The following is a 14,959-nucleotide window of genomic DNA, read 5'->3' on the forward strand; positions in this document are numbered from 1 at the left end:
CTTCAGGCGAAATGGCATAATGTATAATCGTGCCCACTTGTAGATAGATAGTAAGGTCGATAACATAAAGGTGTTTTGGATTGGGAAGGTTAGGGACTTGGGTGGATAACCTCGTGTACTGTATAACGGAGGATGATGAAGAGAGAAAGAAGGCGTAAAGTAGGGGATGTGTACAACGCACGTATGTGATTTTGTAAGATGAAATTAACATGAGCTAAGTAGGTCGATCAGACTGTGCGTTCTCCAATGCGGCAATTCGAATTAAAAGAGGTCTAGCGGTTTCCTCCGCAGTTCGTTGCACCAGTTTCTGAATCGCTTGTACCATTGCGGGTGACAGCTCCCCTTCAGATTTACCCTTGTTCACCTCTAGTGGTACAGTAATTTCTTGTTCTTTCAAGGCCGTCACTGGATCAACTAGGAATGTCAGAAAACTATCGTGACTTTGCAACGTTTCCTCGATTTGCTTGACGACTTCCTCTAATCTTCCTGGAAACTGTGGATTCAACACTGTTTGGCGGAATTGATGGACAAACTCGACCAAGTGCTGATGCTTTATCTCGAGACTTTGAATTTGCTTCTCGAGTTCTTTTATGTTGTTGTTAACAGGAGCAGAAAACGCTCCACCCTTGTCTGCATCGGATTCCACACGTGGTCGCTTCCGATCAATGCCCTCATCTGCGTCAGATTGCATTTCTTTGATTGTCCGTTCGATCTCTTTATATTTGACATCTAGCGACAAGGTCGACATATCCATTCTGTTTTTCAGTAAAGAGATTTCGCGGTTCATATTGTCGACTCTCTTGACCATATCCGTTAATGTTGCTAGCGAACTGTTGCGATGTAATCGGGCTTCCGATTCTCTTATATGCTTTTGAGTCAACTCGATCTTGGATTGTTGTTCTTTCAACTGTTGCATGATCGTACGAACAGTTTGATGATGGAGTTCAAGAGAATGCTGTGTTGCAGCGTCCTTTAACATGAGCTCAACTTTGGTTAGCCTTGCCGTTAATTCTTTGTATTGGGGTATATTCAGTAACTGCTGCTGCTGTGCATCTTCCTTAAGACATTTTTTGACTTCTTTCCGCATCAACTGTACTAATTGCCCCACGAAAGTAGCTGGTCGACCATCTTCGGATTCTGCTAGCTTTCGTTCTTGTTCCGTCAAGTTCTCTAGCGAAACGTGCTTTTTGATTTCCGTTATCACTATTTCTGCCGCTGTTTTGGTGACGCCTGCTAAGAATGCCGCATTACTCATCTCGTCTACTTTTTGTTTCAATCCTTGGATATCTGTTTCGAACCGCTCGTTGGCATATTGCATGCGCCTAGTATGCTCAGACAGCAACTCCTCTTTTGTTTTTCGTAACGAGTCAGATATCATTTTCCGTGCATCCTCCTCCGTCAACGTCCTCTTCTTGACGTCGTCGATATGCTGCATTATATTCTCCGTCTCCTTTTTCCTTTTCTCGTCAAGTTCCAACACTTGCTTTTGGAATTTCTGTTTATAATATTGTTCCAAAAATTGCAAATTCTCGGTGGGAGACGGTACAAGCGATTGAAAATATTCTCCCATAGTCTTGACTGCCGATTTCTCAATCATTTTCAACCTAACATGGAAAATATGAATATAAAACGTATTTATGATCCGAACATGTATTGAAGCATACTTGTCATCCAGATCTCTGACTTCTTTCGAGTTTTGTCTGATGAAGTTGCCTACAACAAATACTGCAATGAAGCGGGAACCGCACACATCACAAAATTGGAAAAAAACACCTACGCATACTCTCGGCGACTGACTGTCCCTGTGGATCGTCCAGTGCTCTTTCCACGTCGCTTTGCTGTCGCTTTACATATTCAAGTCTCCTGCGCTTTTCGCCTCTTAACTGCGAGAGATTAGAGGCATCGCAAATCTGGCTAGAATGCATAAATCAGCGAGAGACTATTTTTAAGTGTTTGTAAACCATAATGACTACCTTATTATTTGCAACAGCTTCTCATCCTCGTTACGAGAAGAAGAGCTAGAAGGGGGCGGTGTCGATCGTGGCGAGCCTTCTGATCGGCTTGATGGCATCCTGCTGCTCGAACTCATGCCAAGCAAGAAGTTAAGAAAAGCTTAAAGGCAGAACAAGGCTGTGCGTCCCTTTGACACGTCCCGGAAAAAAAAAGACCGTCACCTCGCACAGTAAGAAAAATCATGCATTTCTTCCCCACACCCGCAACAGATACTCCTTTAAGAAAACCTCGTGGTTTTCTAGGCAAGGAGTGCTATTTGCTTTTTATTCGTTTCCTGAGCTTGGGAACTGCAAGTGGTATCAATTTTTGAAAAATTCACTCTTGTGCGACAATTTTCTGTCTCTTACAGACGAAATGAACAATGTCGACGAGTGGACTCGGGCTGTGCAGCAGGTCGATCTTGACACAGTGTATGCACTTTACAATCAAGACGCGAGCATACTGTGGAAACCATTGTCTGGATGGGATCCCGAGCGCGATGCAGCACACGTGATTGAGCAACTCAAGACAGTGCAAAGTCTAGGTGCATCACTCGACAATCTTTGCGCCTTGCAGTACATACTTTTGCAATACTCTGAACCGAAAGTAGACGAACAATTGACAGATGCACAGCGACAGACAGCTCAGCTGCTCTCCTTTTTGATTGAGGTATTAGGAGTAATATGATCCAGACCTGGAAGTGTGCCGCAAACTCACACACGGCGAAATGTGTTTAGTGTGCAGATACCAAGGATTTGAATACGAGAGTCTGGGGCGAGGCAGGAAACAAGACGATGCATCTCGTTAGCTTTCTGGGGCATTACAAAGTTGCACAGCGCCTAATTAATGAAAAACGTGTATCATTGGATGTCTCAAATGATTTTAATTGCTTGCCTCGAGATGTTGCGCAGACGAACGCCATGGCTCGACTTGTCTCTGGTTCTTCAACAAAAATCGATAAAAAGCATGGTGGTGTAAAGCTGCAATATTCTAGCGCTGACAGATTCAAACAATTACGCCAGCTTGCAGAAAGTAGTGCACCGTTGAAAAGCCAGAATTCTACCCGGCAAGCGGAAGGTAGATACTTTCGAGCCGGTCACGTAGCAGAAAGCAAACGAAAAGTTTTAAGCGAGGAAGAGGCCGAACTGGAGAAGCAACGTGCGAGACGGCAGCAGGAAGTTGCGATGTTGGCCAAGCGCTCGGCTGTCAAAAGCAACCCATTGTTTAAAAGGTTTGAGCAGCAACAGCAACACCACGAACTAAAAGCGAAACGATCTGTTTCCGAAAACAATCTACGGCTTCAAGAGGAGCAAAGTAATAATAGTAATAAAGCTTCATCCGACTCTCAGACGACGGAAGGAGAAGAGGATGAAGTCGAGAACAAACCGAAGAGAAATTCCAAAGTGATCTCGTCGTTGAGAAGCAAGACTTATGTGTCATCCAGTGTTTTCCGCCAAGGAGAAGAAAAATGCCCACGACGCTCCCTTAGCAGCAGCGCAATAGCCATGAAAAGTCGAGAATATCTGGATGATTTTGGAGACAGTGGATCAAATCCAAGGGACGGTTCTTTCGCTATGGATCCGGTCGAAGCAACGTCAATGCACTTAAAGCAACATGTTGAGAAACGACAATTGGACGATCCGCCAGAGCGAAAGGAAGAAACCTCTGAACCTGCAGAAGAAGATACTACTCCAACAATGATACCCAACCAAATCAATTTGGAATCTATACCTATGCTTAGAGAGTCACCCGTGTGCGTAGAACAATCTTTGAGCAATGAACAAGCAGATAGCATTGATAAACGGCGACTCAGTGGAAGTCAGAAGGCTCAATGGGCTATAGGCATGAACTCGTGGTACATGCTTAATCGAGATAAACATGATACCATTCCATCCGGTGACGAGGATGACGGTACCTCAGACGCAGAGGAAGAAAAAGAACAAGAGAAACGATTAGTCGATAGTCAATACCACTCGCCAAAGAGGAAGTATCGAGATGCCGACGAAAACAAACATCTTATGCAACAATCACCTAGTACAGGTTCACAGACCAGTGCTGACAGTGATGAACCTCGGGAGCAAGTGAGTGGTGAGATCACTGTTTATTTCCAGTCGAGCACTTCTAGCATTCCTTGCATTATAAACGTTCCACAACCCACGCTGACGGTCGAGAAGGCACAAGAGGATTCGCAAAGAGAATGCCAGCAAACGGAAAATTACGAAGTAGAGCCTGTTCAATCAGATGGTAAAAGCATATTTGTAAGCTCCACATCGCGCGTAGTACGCAATTTGCCGCACACACAAACGCCCGAAATCAGGCCGCGTCCGGTTATAAAGAAAAATCCGGTTCCTACAACATTACTGTCTGAAGAACAAACTAGACAATTACAGCAGCTACAAACAAAGGCATTCCAATCTGTGCCAGTCTCGCTGCCGCAGGCCGAAAAACGATACGGTAAACTATATTTCCGTGTCAACGGTTTGCATGATGTATTGTTGCCGATGTCAAAGGAGGTTACATATGTTCGATGCGTTGTTAGTGACGAACGCTACGAATATATGTCAAAATACGAAGTATTAGGGCAACACGTGCATTTCGATTATGAATGTCTCGTCGATACGCGACCAGACATGATCGTTACTGTAACTATTCACGTCCGGCCGGATTTCCATCTTCGCCTCAAGAAACCCATTAGCCGATTGTTTCGCCAACGTAAAAATTCATTATCAGGTTATATATACCCAGAAGATGGATCAATCGGCAGTGCCCGCTTCGCACTGAGCCATATGCTTAATGGATGCTACGAACGACCATACGCAGCTAGTTTTGATTGCTTCAATGCATGGACAAAATCTCGATACGGAGGCAGCAGCAAGGAAGAAGCGACATTGAAAGTGATCGGCAGTTTGGATGTGGAAATGCTATATTTGCCGGTGGATGATCCTTCCTTAGTAAGTCTTGCGAATCTTCGTTGTGCTTTGTGCTGCTGTGGATTGACATGAAAACCCAGCCTGTACCTCGAAATCTGCGTGATTGCGATATGGCTATCCGAGTGCGACAATGGAATGAAACCTTCAAGAATACAGAGGAATTGTCAATATTGAACGCTGATGACTTGCGCACTAGCTCTCTAATGTTTTCATAAGCTTGTTTACTCAACTAATCCCCTTTTCCAAATCGGTCTCCACCCAAGACTCCGAGAGAAACATCTAGTTGTTTGCTAGCATAGCAGCCTCTCTTCTTACTCCCTCTCTGTTTTTTGCCTTTGTACTATATAGGTTCCTGAAGAAAGATTTTTTAGACACGCAGTTTTGCGCAGTGCTTCAGTTACGTCAGGTCATCTAGAAGGGTTACACGTAAAGGTGCCTGTCGGGAAAGGGCGAGACTCCTGGCTTGTGTTTGTACGACAAAGAGTTTCCTGCGTCTACCGAAGCCTCTCATCCTTTGTTTTCTTTCGTTTTCTACTGTTTCAATGCGATTTCGAGTCTTTGTGCTAAATCTCTTACGACTCATTCTGCTCATTGTCAGTGCAGGCGCCTTGGCTTGTCACGTAGGTGAGACTTCGCTTAAGAGAAGACGGTAGTAGATAGGACCGAGACAACCTATTGATGATGCTCGAAATATAAAGCACAACATGTACTCCTAGAGCAATATGCAAATAGCCACAGTGATCTCGGTAACTGGTGGCCAGAATATGTGCCAGTAAGTGCTACTGTTGCAGCATTAACCTCTGTCGTCTTTCTTCTCTCTGAACTCAAATCTATTCAAGTACATATTATACTACGTTGGTCCCGGTTTTTCATTGTTATCTTCCATCATACTTGTCATATTATCCATAACAAGGTTGAAATCGGTTATTGGAGATAGACTCTTGAGCGCGATCAACTTGGCGCTAATGATCATAGTTATTGTTTACAATACGCTCAAATCGGGAACCATTCCATGGACAGACGGCATCGAACAACCTTCAAGTACATCATCTAACATCAAGGCCGGCTACGCTCCGTATTGTGGTTCATTCAGTGATATTACATTCTATCGTTGCTGTAAGCTGATTTGATATCAAAAAGGCGATTGCTGCAGCGTATTAAATTCTTGGCAGGGCTGCTGAACGGCGTTTGGATGGGAGTCGTCATATTGGGATTCCTATGGCTTTTACTCCTGCTTTACACTGCTTTGCAAAGGAGTTCCAGTATCTACAGCGCTTGGGTCGATAACTATGACTATAAACAGGATGTGCCCATGGCAGATTCAGCGTTGCGTGGATACGACTATCCTCTCGCCGCAGGTGCAGCCGGTTCACCGGTCTCCATACACAAAGGATATGTATACGAAAATGGACATGGAGTGCATAACAACACATACTACACATATCCAGATTATTACGATTCCAATCCTCAGCAGTACGCATCATCCAGCTACAATCCACATTTAGCTCGATCTTATCCTGCCAATCATCGTAGTAGTACGTCTGGAACGGCCACTCCACCTTTCAGCAACGCATTGTATGGCCCTCCGCTTCCAGGAGACTCTGAAAAGATAGCAGTGCAGACACCAACGACAGAGCATTCGAACTCGCAGCCACCCCACTCTCACGACGGAAGATCCCCGTGATATACCCATATCATCAACGATCATGCTTATGTACAACTTAGTCTCCAAAATAGTTTTTCTATTAGCTTATGAAAAGGAGTCATAGCGGAACAACATCCGTTCTGACAGATTGCTACAATATACAATTATTTATTATGACGCTACGTTTTTTGTTTAAGACATTTTTGAAATTAATTTAATTGACAAGTCCTATACCTAACAGTTTCAATCTGCAAAGCGTACATGGTTTTGACAAAAATGTGGTTGCTCCAATACGGTTATAGTCAATTGATCAGCATCCGAGTTTCCGGTATTTGTCTCTTTTAACAGCAACCTCGTTTCGACGATGCAATAGAGTTCTGCTCATCATCTAATAGCTGATTCGATTGCCATGGATATCTTTCTCGTCCGAACTCGCGTTCCACGAGGGTGTATGCTAGTTGATAAAAGACTTCTTCGATTTCGCCTAACAACAGAACTTGAGCATGACATGCGCGTGAATACTTTCAATGTTTCCATATACCGTTATCTTCCTTCGCCGAGACTTCGGTAGCTAGACTGTCCGGTCCCAAAGTCTTTTCAGCGTACTCCTCGGCTTGTGCAAGTGGTACTGCCCGTTGTGAACAAAGGTCTAACTTATTGCCCAAAATATACACTATCATGTCTTGTAGTACCATAGCTCTTGCAAGTTCTAAAGAAAGCGAGTCTAGTTATCCAAGGAACATCTGTATAGATTTATACCATACCTTTAGCCCAGGCATCCATTTCTAGAAAGCTTTCCTGGGATGTGATATCATACACGAGGATTGCTGCATGTGCACCACGGTAATACATTGGGCCCATGCTTCTGAAGCGTTCTGGAAGGAGTTTACAGATAATAATTTCAGTCAAGTCCCGGCCCACCGCTCCTGCCTCTTTTCTTATTATTCATACCTTGCCCTGCAGTGTCCCAAATCTGCAGCCGCACATGGCAATCATCGATCGTGCTAGTAAGCGCAATTTAGACAACGCTCAAAAGAAAGCTTTAGACTACTTGCAGTTTTTTTGTCATAAATGACGCACCGACCGTTGACGTGATGCCCAATTTAAATGAATTTTCAACGTATCTGACAACCACAGATGTTTTGCCAACACCTGCAGGACAAAAGGAAGCAAAAAGTATGTGTCAGTGGCGATTGGACATAAACGTGAGGAAAAGAAAAAGGAAAAGCACCTGTGCTGCCGAGTATGACGACTTTAGCTTCGAGCGAGGAGGTACCGTCCATGCTGACGAGTTATTTACGCTTGCGAAAATAAGGGGCGATTCGCCACACAGGGCACTGTTGATATCTGCCTTTCTGGATCAGATCTTGAAGAAAGAGGAAGAAGTAGAGGTTGCAGGTCGAGCGTAGGACAAACTCTCTCCCTTTCGAAATATAGCGTTGGTCGAAAAAGTTACTGTGCTGCGTGTGCCAAACGCCTTTTAAAGCAATCAGTAAAGTAAAGAGTCTTTATCAAGAGGATTATTGGAATATTTTGCCCGTTTCAGGGCCATCGATTGATCACGCTTTCTACGATGTGACACATCATTTTCGTACCCTGTGACAAGATATTAACCCCTTTGCTACTCACATCCAATGTTCGCGTTTTCTTGTCCATATCGTCCGGCTTCCCTCTGTGAAACAGCTATTCATACATCCAGGGGTATGCTTGTTACAGACAAGCGCGCTTTCACGTTCGCTTCGTTCACTGCGTTTTCGCTTCTGCAGGCAAGCATAGCGCCGTCGAATTTACGGTGTATTCGGACCGGCGCTCACCCCACAATAGCAACTGTATGAACAGGATGCTGGTTATTCTGCCATACTCTCTTCTACAGGGACGATTGCAGATAATGAAGGGAAGCTTCCCTAATGGACTTCAAGTGGCAATATAAAAATTACAATTGACGGATTGCGACTATGCCTACAAAGATCTTCATGTGGCAGATACACCCAAATGACATTACAAAGTTACTCCTTGCTTAAACTGAAACCTCGCGACAATTTGACAAAACATGGCATATAATAATGTAACGCATGGGATTGGAGCAAATTCTGTGTAACTCTTGGTAGATCCGCTTTGATTACATCAATCCGGAATTCTGAACGACCATCGTCAATATTGGCGCACTGGGCATATTGCTTTGGCCAATGCGCGGTACATTAAGAATCACAATTGCCAACAAGACAGGACTTCGAAGCTTGATGTTCCATTGTGACTTGTGAGAGACATCAGACCATGGTTATGCTTTTTTAGCTTTCTCAAAAGTTATTGTAAAGATGAAAAGAATTGACGGAGTTAAATTACAAAGATGCAATACAACGAAAAGCTAAGATACACAGGAAAAGGAAAAACAGTAAGAAGGACGGATATCGAAGAAACAAAGATTCTGAATACATTGCTGATATCAACTAACTGAACAGTCATTATTGATTTCACTCACACACTAAAAGCTTTCTCGAACTCGTGCAGACCTCCCAGGCACCTAATATTTGATGGTAAGTACATATTTTTTTGTCATATACAAGGACAATGGGAAGGTAGTTGGGGGAGGATTAAAAGCATCAGGGCTTACACTCGAAGGCAGCATAAGGGTCAGGATAGAGGCTACTACGGGGAGAGCTAGATTACGTGAATGAGCTTTAGTAGTCACAAGAAGCTGCAAAATATAACAAGCCTACCGAGGTGCAACGAGAAGCGAAACAGAGCCGAAGTGCCTAAGACTTCAAGAGTTTGTCTCTTAAATGCTTGCTCTAACTTATTATTATATTATATAACCATATCACACACCTTAATGTAATGCATGATCAGGATAATGACTTCTGAAGTCGCGAGTCTGAGCAGCACAGCAGTTAAATAAGCTTTTCTAGGAACTTATTATCACAAAAACCAGCCTTTATCCTTTCATAAGCAAGCGAGCGCCCACATGAGGAAGTGATATGCAGTACTTGCGAGCGCCGATCAGCATAAACCTCCTTCTCTATAAGCGGATCTGACATATGTATAGACAGTGTTCCTCCTAGCTATTGCACCTTGGACTGTTTTCTATTGTCACTTTGGTATGTATACGATTGCATGTACCTTTTCAAAAGTCTTCCTTTGCCGCCTCTTGATCTTTACAGCACGTCCCGCTGGTTTTTTTAGAGTTCCTTATTGCTTTTTCCGGCCATTTTTTTCGTTCACGTCAGCGAGGAAGTAATTATTGGAAATCAATCCTGAACAACCAAGATAATAATTGATATCTCTAGAATCCCTCAGCGAATTTTCTCGGCTTTGCCCTGGGGCCTGCATATTTCGTTCCACTCCCAGTACGGCGCTCTTTTGCGTCTTTGAGAACGATCTTCAGGTACCGAAAGGAATCAAGCTTTCCTTCCGTGTAGTGGAGATGGAAAAATGATATCTTTGCCTGTACCTCAACCACCACCATTTGCTCCAAAGAGTCCTCGCAGAGGATATGTCTGCAGCAAGATTCTTCAGACATTATATAAGAGCTCGCGATGGAGTACAGGAGGCCTTTTGTTCCCTTTGTGCAGCAATTGGTAACTCAGCTCGCATAAGCACTCCGTGAGGGAACAGACGTGGTATCGTCTACCACTACTAAAGGGGAGAAAACATCATCATATCTGTTCTATTATTCCTGTACTTGACATTTTCATCTCGAGTTGTATTCTTACCCTCGAATGAAATGAGAGGGAAGCACACTTGTCGACCGTAATAATGATGTTTGCCTAGAATCTGGTATGGAAACATAAATTTTGGAGCCGCAGGGAGATCCGTTGCTGGTGATCTTTCGGAAAATGACAGCAACCTTTATACCTTATGCAGTGTTGTCTGGCATATTTGCTTCCTTGTCCTCTGTATTTGCAAAACTATTTTCAGATACCCGCACCGTCTTGATTCACGATGCTCTTCGTGATTTCGTGGTAAAGCAAGACTTCGCTTCGACACTGCTATCGCTCACAGTAGATCCAAACGTAAGACGAAGTCGAGATTAATCGGACGTGTCTTGATGATCCGGAAACATAGACATCGCTGCTTGGTTTGCGCGCAGCCTGCTTCGGTTCGATTTTTATATGCAATTCACTGATGTGGACCCTGTTCACAAAATCCCTAAATGCTGCACCTTCTTCTGTCCAAGCAACCACCGTGAATAGCGCTGTTAATTTCAGTGTCTCGGTAGAGAAATAAGACCATGACCCAAAGAAACTTGTCATCACTAATAACTTTTACGCAAATTCTAGGCCTTGCTCGGTCACTTGTTATTCGATGAGCCACTGGCACTCAGATGGTGGATCGGCGCCAGTCTTATCTTGACAGGAACAATTCTTTTATCTCGCTCCGAGAAACAACGTGAAAAAACTGACTGATACAATAAAGGCCAAAAACGTCTCTTCTTTATTGTCTTCAAAAGAACTTTATGATTTCTTCAGCAACTCTTTCGCCTTGATCCAAAGGAATCATGTGACCAGCATCCAGGATAGTGACAAATCTACTCTTTATGCCTATCTGTGTATTCATTATCTGCCATTGCTCCATGATTTTGCCGGTATACTCGTCAGTTTCACCGTGAAGCAGGAGTTGCGGCAAATGCATCGGACAAATGTCGAATTCAGGAATTTTGCGTTGTTCTGTAGGAATCGGCGGCAATGACTCAGCGCAAGCACGCAAACATTGAAAGAGGATATAGTCATTGACAAGTTTCACAGCGCGTTCAGTTTCTTTTTGAGCATCAACATGCATTGCAGATTCTATAATCGCCTGTTTTGTAGCTTGGATAGTCGCGGGATCGAATGTTGTAGCATTTCTGTACAGGTCCATCCACTCTAGACGTGGCCATACGAGATGGATGCAAGGTGCGCCTATCCCAACAAAACCATGAACTTGATACCCATTTTGTGGCAAAGAGGAGACCCATTGCTTTGCACAAAATTGGCCTAGCATGCTTCCCATCGATAGACCGCCGACGATTAACTTGATCGCATCGTTATTTGGTGCATGCTCTTGCTTGTACCATTGCAGAGCCTGCTCCAAATCAGCTTGCATATCCTGGAAGGTTACAGTTGTTTTCGTAAAATCAATCTGTTCAGCTTGAGACCTTCCATGATAACGAAGATCTACGGTTATCGTCCTATATCCTGCTTTCACCAAAATTGGCCATACGCTTCGGAAATGCAAATGATCGCCACCTGCACCGTGTAGTAATAAAACCAGTGGAGAGTATTCATCAAGTGTATCCTGACCACATAGGAAAATCCGGAAAGGGATATCGAGCAAATCTTGCTGAGATATTTGGATGGTTGCGTCAAGCATGAGGTTTGGTACAATCTCCTCCCATTGATCTCGAACTCTAATATAGAAGGTTGCTTTTTTGTTCGACTGATTTGGAAATGAAAGTAGTAAACTCCGTATTATCACTAAAATCCTGCTTGCTGTTTACCATGGGCAATTTAATCGAGTAAAAATCCGATAATTTGCAGGAAAGGAGAAGATTGCAATCAAGTATTCATTGCAACCAAAACGCAAAGCTAGAAAAATCAAAAAAATGGCAAGAGAGCACATGGATGAGTAGGCAAACTCACATGAGAAGGATCTGGAGTGAACACGTATGGTGAACGGTTATGGGCAAATTGTCGCATTATGTCTCAGATGCTTTTCGTTTTCGGATAGCATATGTAAGAAGAGGAGATCATCCATGTTGCAGGAATATCATTTTTCCGTTCGATCACTATCATCCGCTTCCTCTGCCGGATTCCTCTACTTTACGGGCTGTTATCAGAGAAATCTGCTAAATGATAAAGTTGGAGGCATGTGCTGCTACAGTGGATACTCGTTAATTTCTCCTCCTTTTAATTTCAAAACCTCGTTATTTTCACATTTTAGCTTGGATATCCTTGCCATTTTCTTTATCTTTCCCTGTCATTTTATACTTGTATAATTGTATTCTAAATGCAATTTGACTTTGAATCTTTTTTTTTTTTAATTTAATATAGCGATGCTCTGTCTCTGCTTCACGTTCGACTTCCAATGGACGGGTGCAATAAAACACGCTGTTTGCTTGCTGCTCAAGCTCGAATCCATCCCCTGTTTCCTATGCATGTAAGATCCAAGTCTGCAAATTGAATCTGACAGAGAGCTTAAAGGACTTCAAGCGAGCGCAAACGTGCAGAAGGAAAAGCCGCAAACATCTTCTCCTCAACCGGGAATTACGAATTAAAATCCTGTACAAGATAAAACGCCAAGTGGAGCTAAGAACTTCCCACAACTGATGCGTTTCAGCCAAGTATATACAAAGAACTTTTCACTGAAAGGTCTCTTCGATATCGCATGCAGATTATTTCTAATTGCGGTTAAAAAGTATCACGTAGACTTCTAGTAGCATTTTATTCAGAGCTTTGTGAGATCTGTGCCTGGGAAGGATGCAAGCAGATGAATGGAAATAGGTCTGGTCTATGCGGCTTTGCAGCGCATTCTGTGGTATATTGTTGCTTTTATTACGCTCTTGGTCAGATGTCAGGACAATGACATTGAGAAGCGTGGTCGTACAGAATGTATCACCAAGCTTTTGGTTCACATGTTTCACACAAACATTGCAAAGGCACAAGCCAAGACTATACAAGCATACGAGAGATATACATAGGACTTGAGCGATGCTTAATGCGGTGCTTAGTCGGTGGGAATGCGCGGAAGATAGGCAAACGTTATTTTCCAAATTCACACGGCACACAGATCAATGTATTGGTGGTGAGTACTTTTCAATGAAAAAGCGAGACAGGTTGTGTGTACGTTCAACAGGGTCAACTTGAGTTAAGAAACCAGGCGGGGAGTGAGCGCGGATCGCCGGCAATGAATGGATACATGGCGTCAATTAAGTCAGAGCGGGTATATATCGGAAAAACGTCGTACTTAAAAATCCAGTATGCGGGGTGTGGGGGGGGGGTCATGTCCAACGTCTGTCTATACTTTTGCCGCACAAACATGGAAGACATGCGATGTGATACCATGCCTTTTACAAGTGGGTTCCCAGATCCTGTAGATAGCTGGATCTCTGGAAAGAAACGCAGGAAATAGAAAACAAGAGATCACCTGGACACAAAAGAGGTAATTTTGGTCAAGATAAGGTAAATCTGTCAAATAGGCTTTACTTTTTTGCTTGTGTGCAAGGTGGGCTAGATTTGATCCTCACTTCTGCACAGTGAAAAGAAGAAATCACCGTTCTAAACGGAAAAAAATGTTCGAACATCCACGGTATAATTTTCCATGCCAATTGTTGTGTTTCTATCACCACTTTTGCAGACTTTTCCTTATTGAAAAAGAAAAAAGGACGCCACCAAGTTTGCAGAAAATTTTGTGTAACATAACGACGGCAGAGCGCCAAATCTGGCACTGCTTTACGAAACCCTGGAGCTTGCTTTCGTAATAGAAAGAGGGACATGCCTCAGAATGGTGAAGCACAATTGCTTTTGATTACAGTGTCAAGTCGACTGCATAAATCTGTCGTACAGCTCACAGCGCGCGTATTCTCGTAGAATAGGAGGATTTTTTTTTCAGAAATACGCTAAAACGTCGCTTAATAAATAATCTTACTCTTATTCGCTGAGCAGGACGCTCTAGTAGAAACTTTATCTGTGGGGCTTTGTTGTTTCAATGCACAGCCCAAGCATCTGATTCGTATTCAGTATTCATTAGAAAACCGATATTCTAGGGAGTATGAACCAACCACGCGAGAATACCTGCTTTTTGTTTTGCTTTGGCAGACCCATACTCCTTATTTTGCCGATGGTCGGTGCACACGAATCGTCTGCGTCGTCATGGGTTCCACGGGACATTACGAACGAAAGAGTACACAAGAATGATCTGGGACTTACTAAATGAAGAAATCGTTTTCTGAGGTCGGACTATCGACCAACCGATGCAAACTCTTCAGTGCCTGATCAGACAAAAGGGATATTTGATGATTCTAATATTCTTCTGGTTCTCTATCACCTAGCAAGCTAACACTGGCTGTTCTGTCTGGAAGCAAACAGGGGAAATTTCTTCGCAAACAGGCTATTTGTGGTATATTCTATGAAATCACATGCCTTGATAGGTCATTTTTACCTTGTACGGTCGAACAACGAAGAGCAAAGGCGAACTGGCAAACAAGTTCCGCCGGCGATGACGCACAGAATTGGAGAATCCGAAACTTTGTGTCTGTCTCACCTGGGGGGAGATCAAGTTTGGGGGAAAGAAAGCAACAAAATGAATCCACTAGCAGTATACCTGTAAGATCTAAGGGGTGTACGCATAAGTCTCGAGCATGTCGTAATTACAAATGTTCTCAGCACGGTCCAAGACCTCCATTCGACGGACATTCTTC

At 43.4% G+C, this 14,959-nt stretch overlaps 6 protein-coding genes across 6 annotated transcripts; 3 read left to right on the forward strand and 3 right to left on the reverse strand.

Moving 5' to 3' along the window:
• Positions 1–214: 214 nt before the first annotated feature.
• On the reverse strand, positions 215–2,089 carry VTP01DRAFT_6325 (uncharacterized protein; the record flags this gene model as incomplete). Its single annotated transcript, XM_069385214.1, has 4 exons — positions 215–1,604; positions 1,665–1,713; positions 1,778–1,914; positions 1,974–2,089. The coding sequence occupies 4 exons, from the start codon at positions 2,087–2,089 to the stop codon at positions 215–217; spliced, it is 1,692 nt and encodes a 563-aa protein (XP_069242698.1).
• A 278-nt stretch (positions 2,090–2,367) lies between these two features.
• Positions 2,368–5,137, forward strand: VTP01DRAFT_6326 (uncharacterized protein; the record flags this gene model as incomplete). Its single annotated transcript, XM_069385215.1, has 3 exons — positions 2,368–2,661; positions 2,730–4,943; positions 5,003–5,137. The coding sequence occupies 3 exons, from the start codon at positions 2,368–2,370 to the stop codon at positions 5,135–5,137; spliced, it is 2,643 nt and encodes an 880-aa protein (XP_069242699.1).
• A 327-nt stretch (positions 5,138–5,464) lies between these two features.
• Positions 5,465–6,606, forward strand: VTP01DRAFT_6327 (uncharacterized protein; the record flags this gene model as incomplete). Its single annotated transcript, XM_069385216.1, has 4 exons — positions 5,465–5,546; positions 5,621–5,694; positions 5,762–6,038; positions 6,095–6,606. The coding sequence occupies 4 exons, from the start codon at positions 5,465–5,467 to the stop codon at positions 6,604–6,606; spliced, it is 945 nt and encodes a 314-aa protein (XP_069242700.1).
• A 302-nt stretch (positions 6,607–6,908) lies between these two features.
• Positions 6,909–7,850, reverse strand: VTP01DRAFT_6328 (uncharacterized protein; the record flags this gene model as incomplete). Its single annotated transcript, XM_069385217.1, has 6 exons — positions 6,909–7,051; positions 7,109–7,276; positions 7,332–7,442; positions 7,519–7,571; positions 7,623–7,719; positions 7,799–7,850. The coding sequence occupies 6 exons, from the start codon at positions 7,848–7,850 to the stop codon at positions 6,909–6,911; spliced, it is 624 nt and encodes a 207-aa protein (XP_069242701.1).
• Positions 7,851–10,400: 2,550 nt separating this feature from the next.
• Positions 10,401–10,970, forward strand: VTP01DRAFT_6329 (uncharacterized protein; the record flags this gene model as incomplete). The annotated part of the gene is made up of 3 exons (XM_069385218.1): positions 10,401–10,577; positions 10,630–10,779; positions 10,845–10,970. 3 exons carry the CDS (start codon positions 10,401–10,403, stop codon positions 10,968–10,970), a joined length of 453 nt encoding a protein of 150 aa, XP_069242702.1.
• Positions 10,971–11,007: 37 nt separating this feature from the next.
• Positions 11,008–11,913, reverse strand: VTP01DRAFT_6330 (uncharacterized protein; the record flags this gene model as incomplete). Its single annotated transcript, XM_069385220.1, has 1 exon — positions 11,008–11,913. The coding sequence occupies one exon, from the start codon at positions 11,911–11,913 to the stop codon at positions 11,008–11,010; it is 906 nt and encodes a 301-aa protein (XP_069242703.1).
• Between the last annotated feature and the right edge of the window lie 3,046 nt (positions 11,914–14,959).

The sequence above is a fragment of the Rhizomucor pusillus genome (genome assembly GCF_041956525.1).
Source record: "Rhizomucor pusillus strain CBS 183.67 unplaced genomic scaffold VTP01scaffold_3, whole genome shotgun sequence".
Taxonomy (NCBI): domain Eukaryota; kingdom Fungi; phylum Mucoromycota; class Mucoromycetes; order Mucorales; family Lichtheimiaceae; genus Rhizomucor; species Rhizomucor pusillus.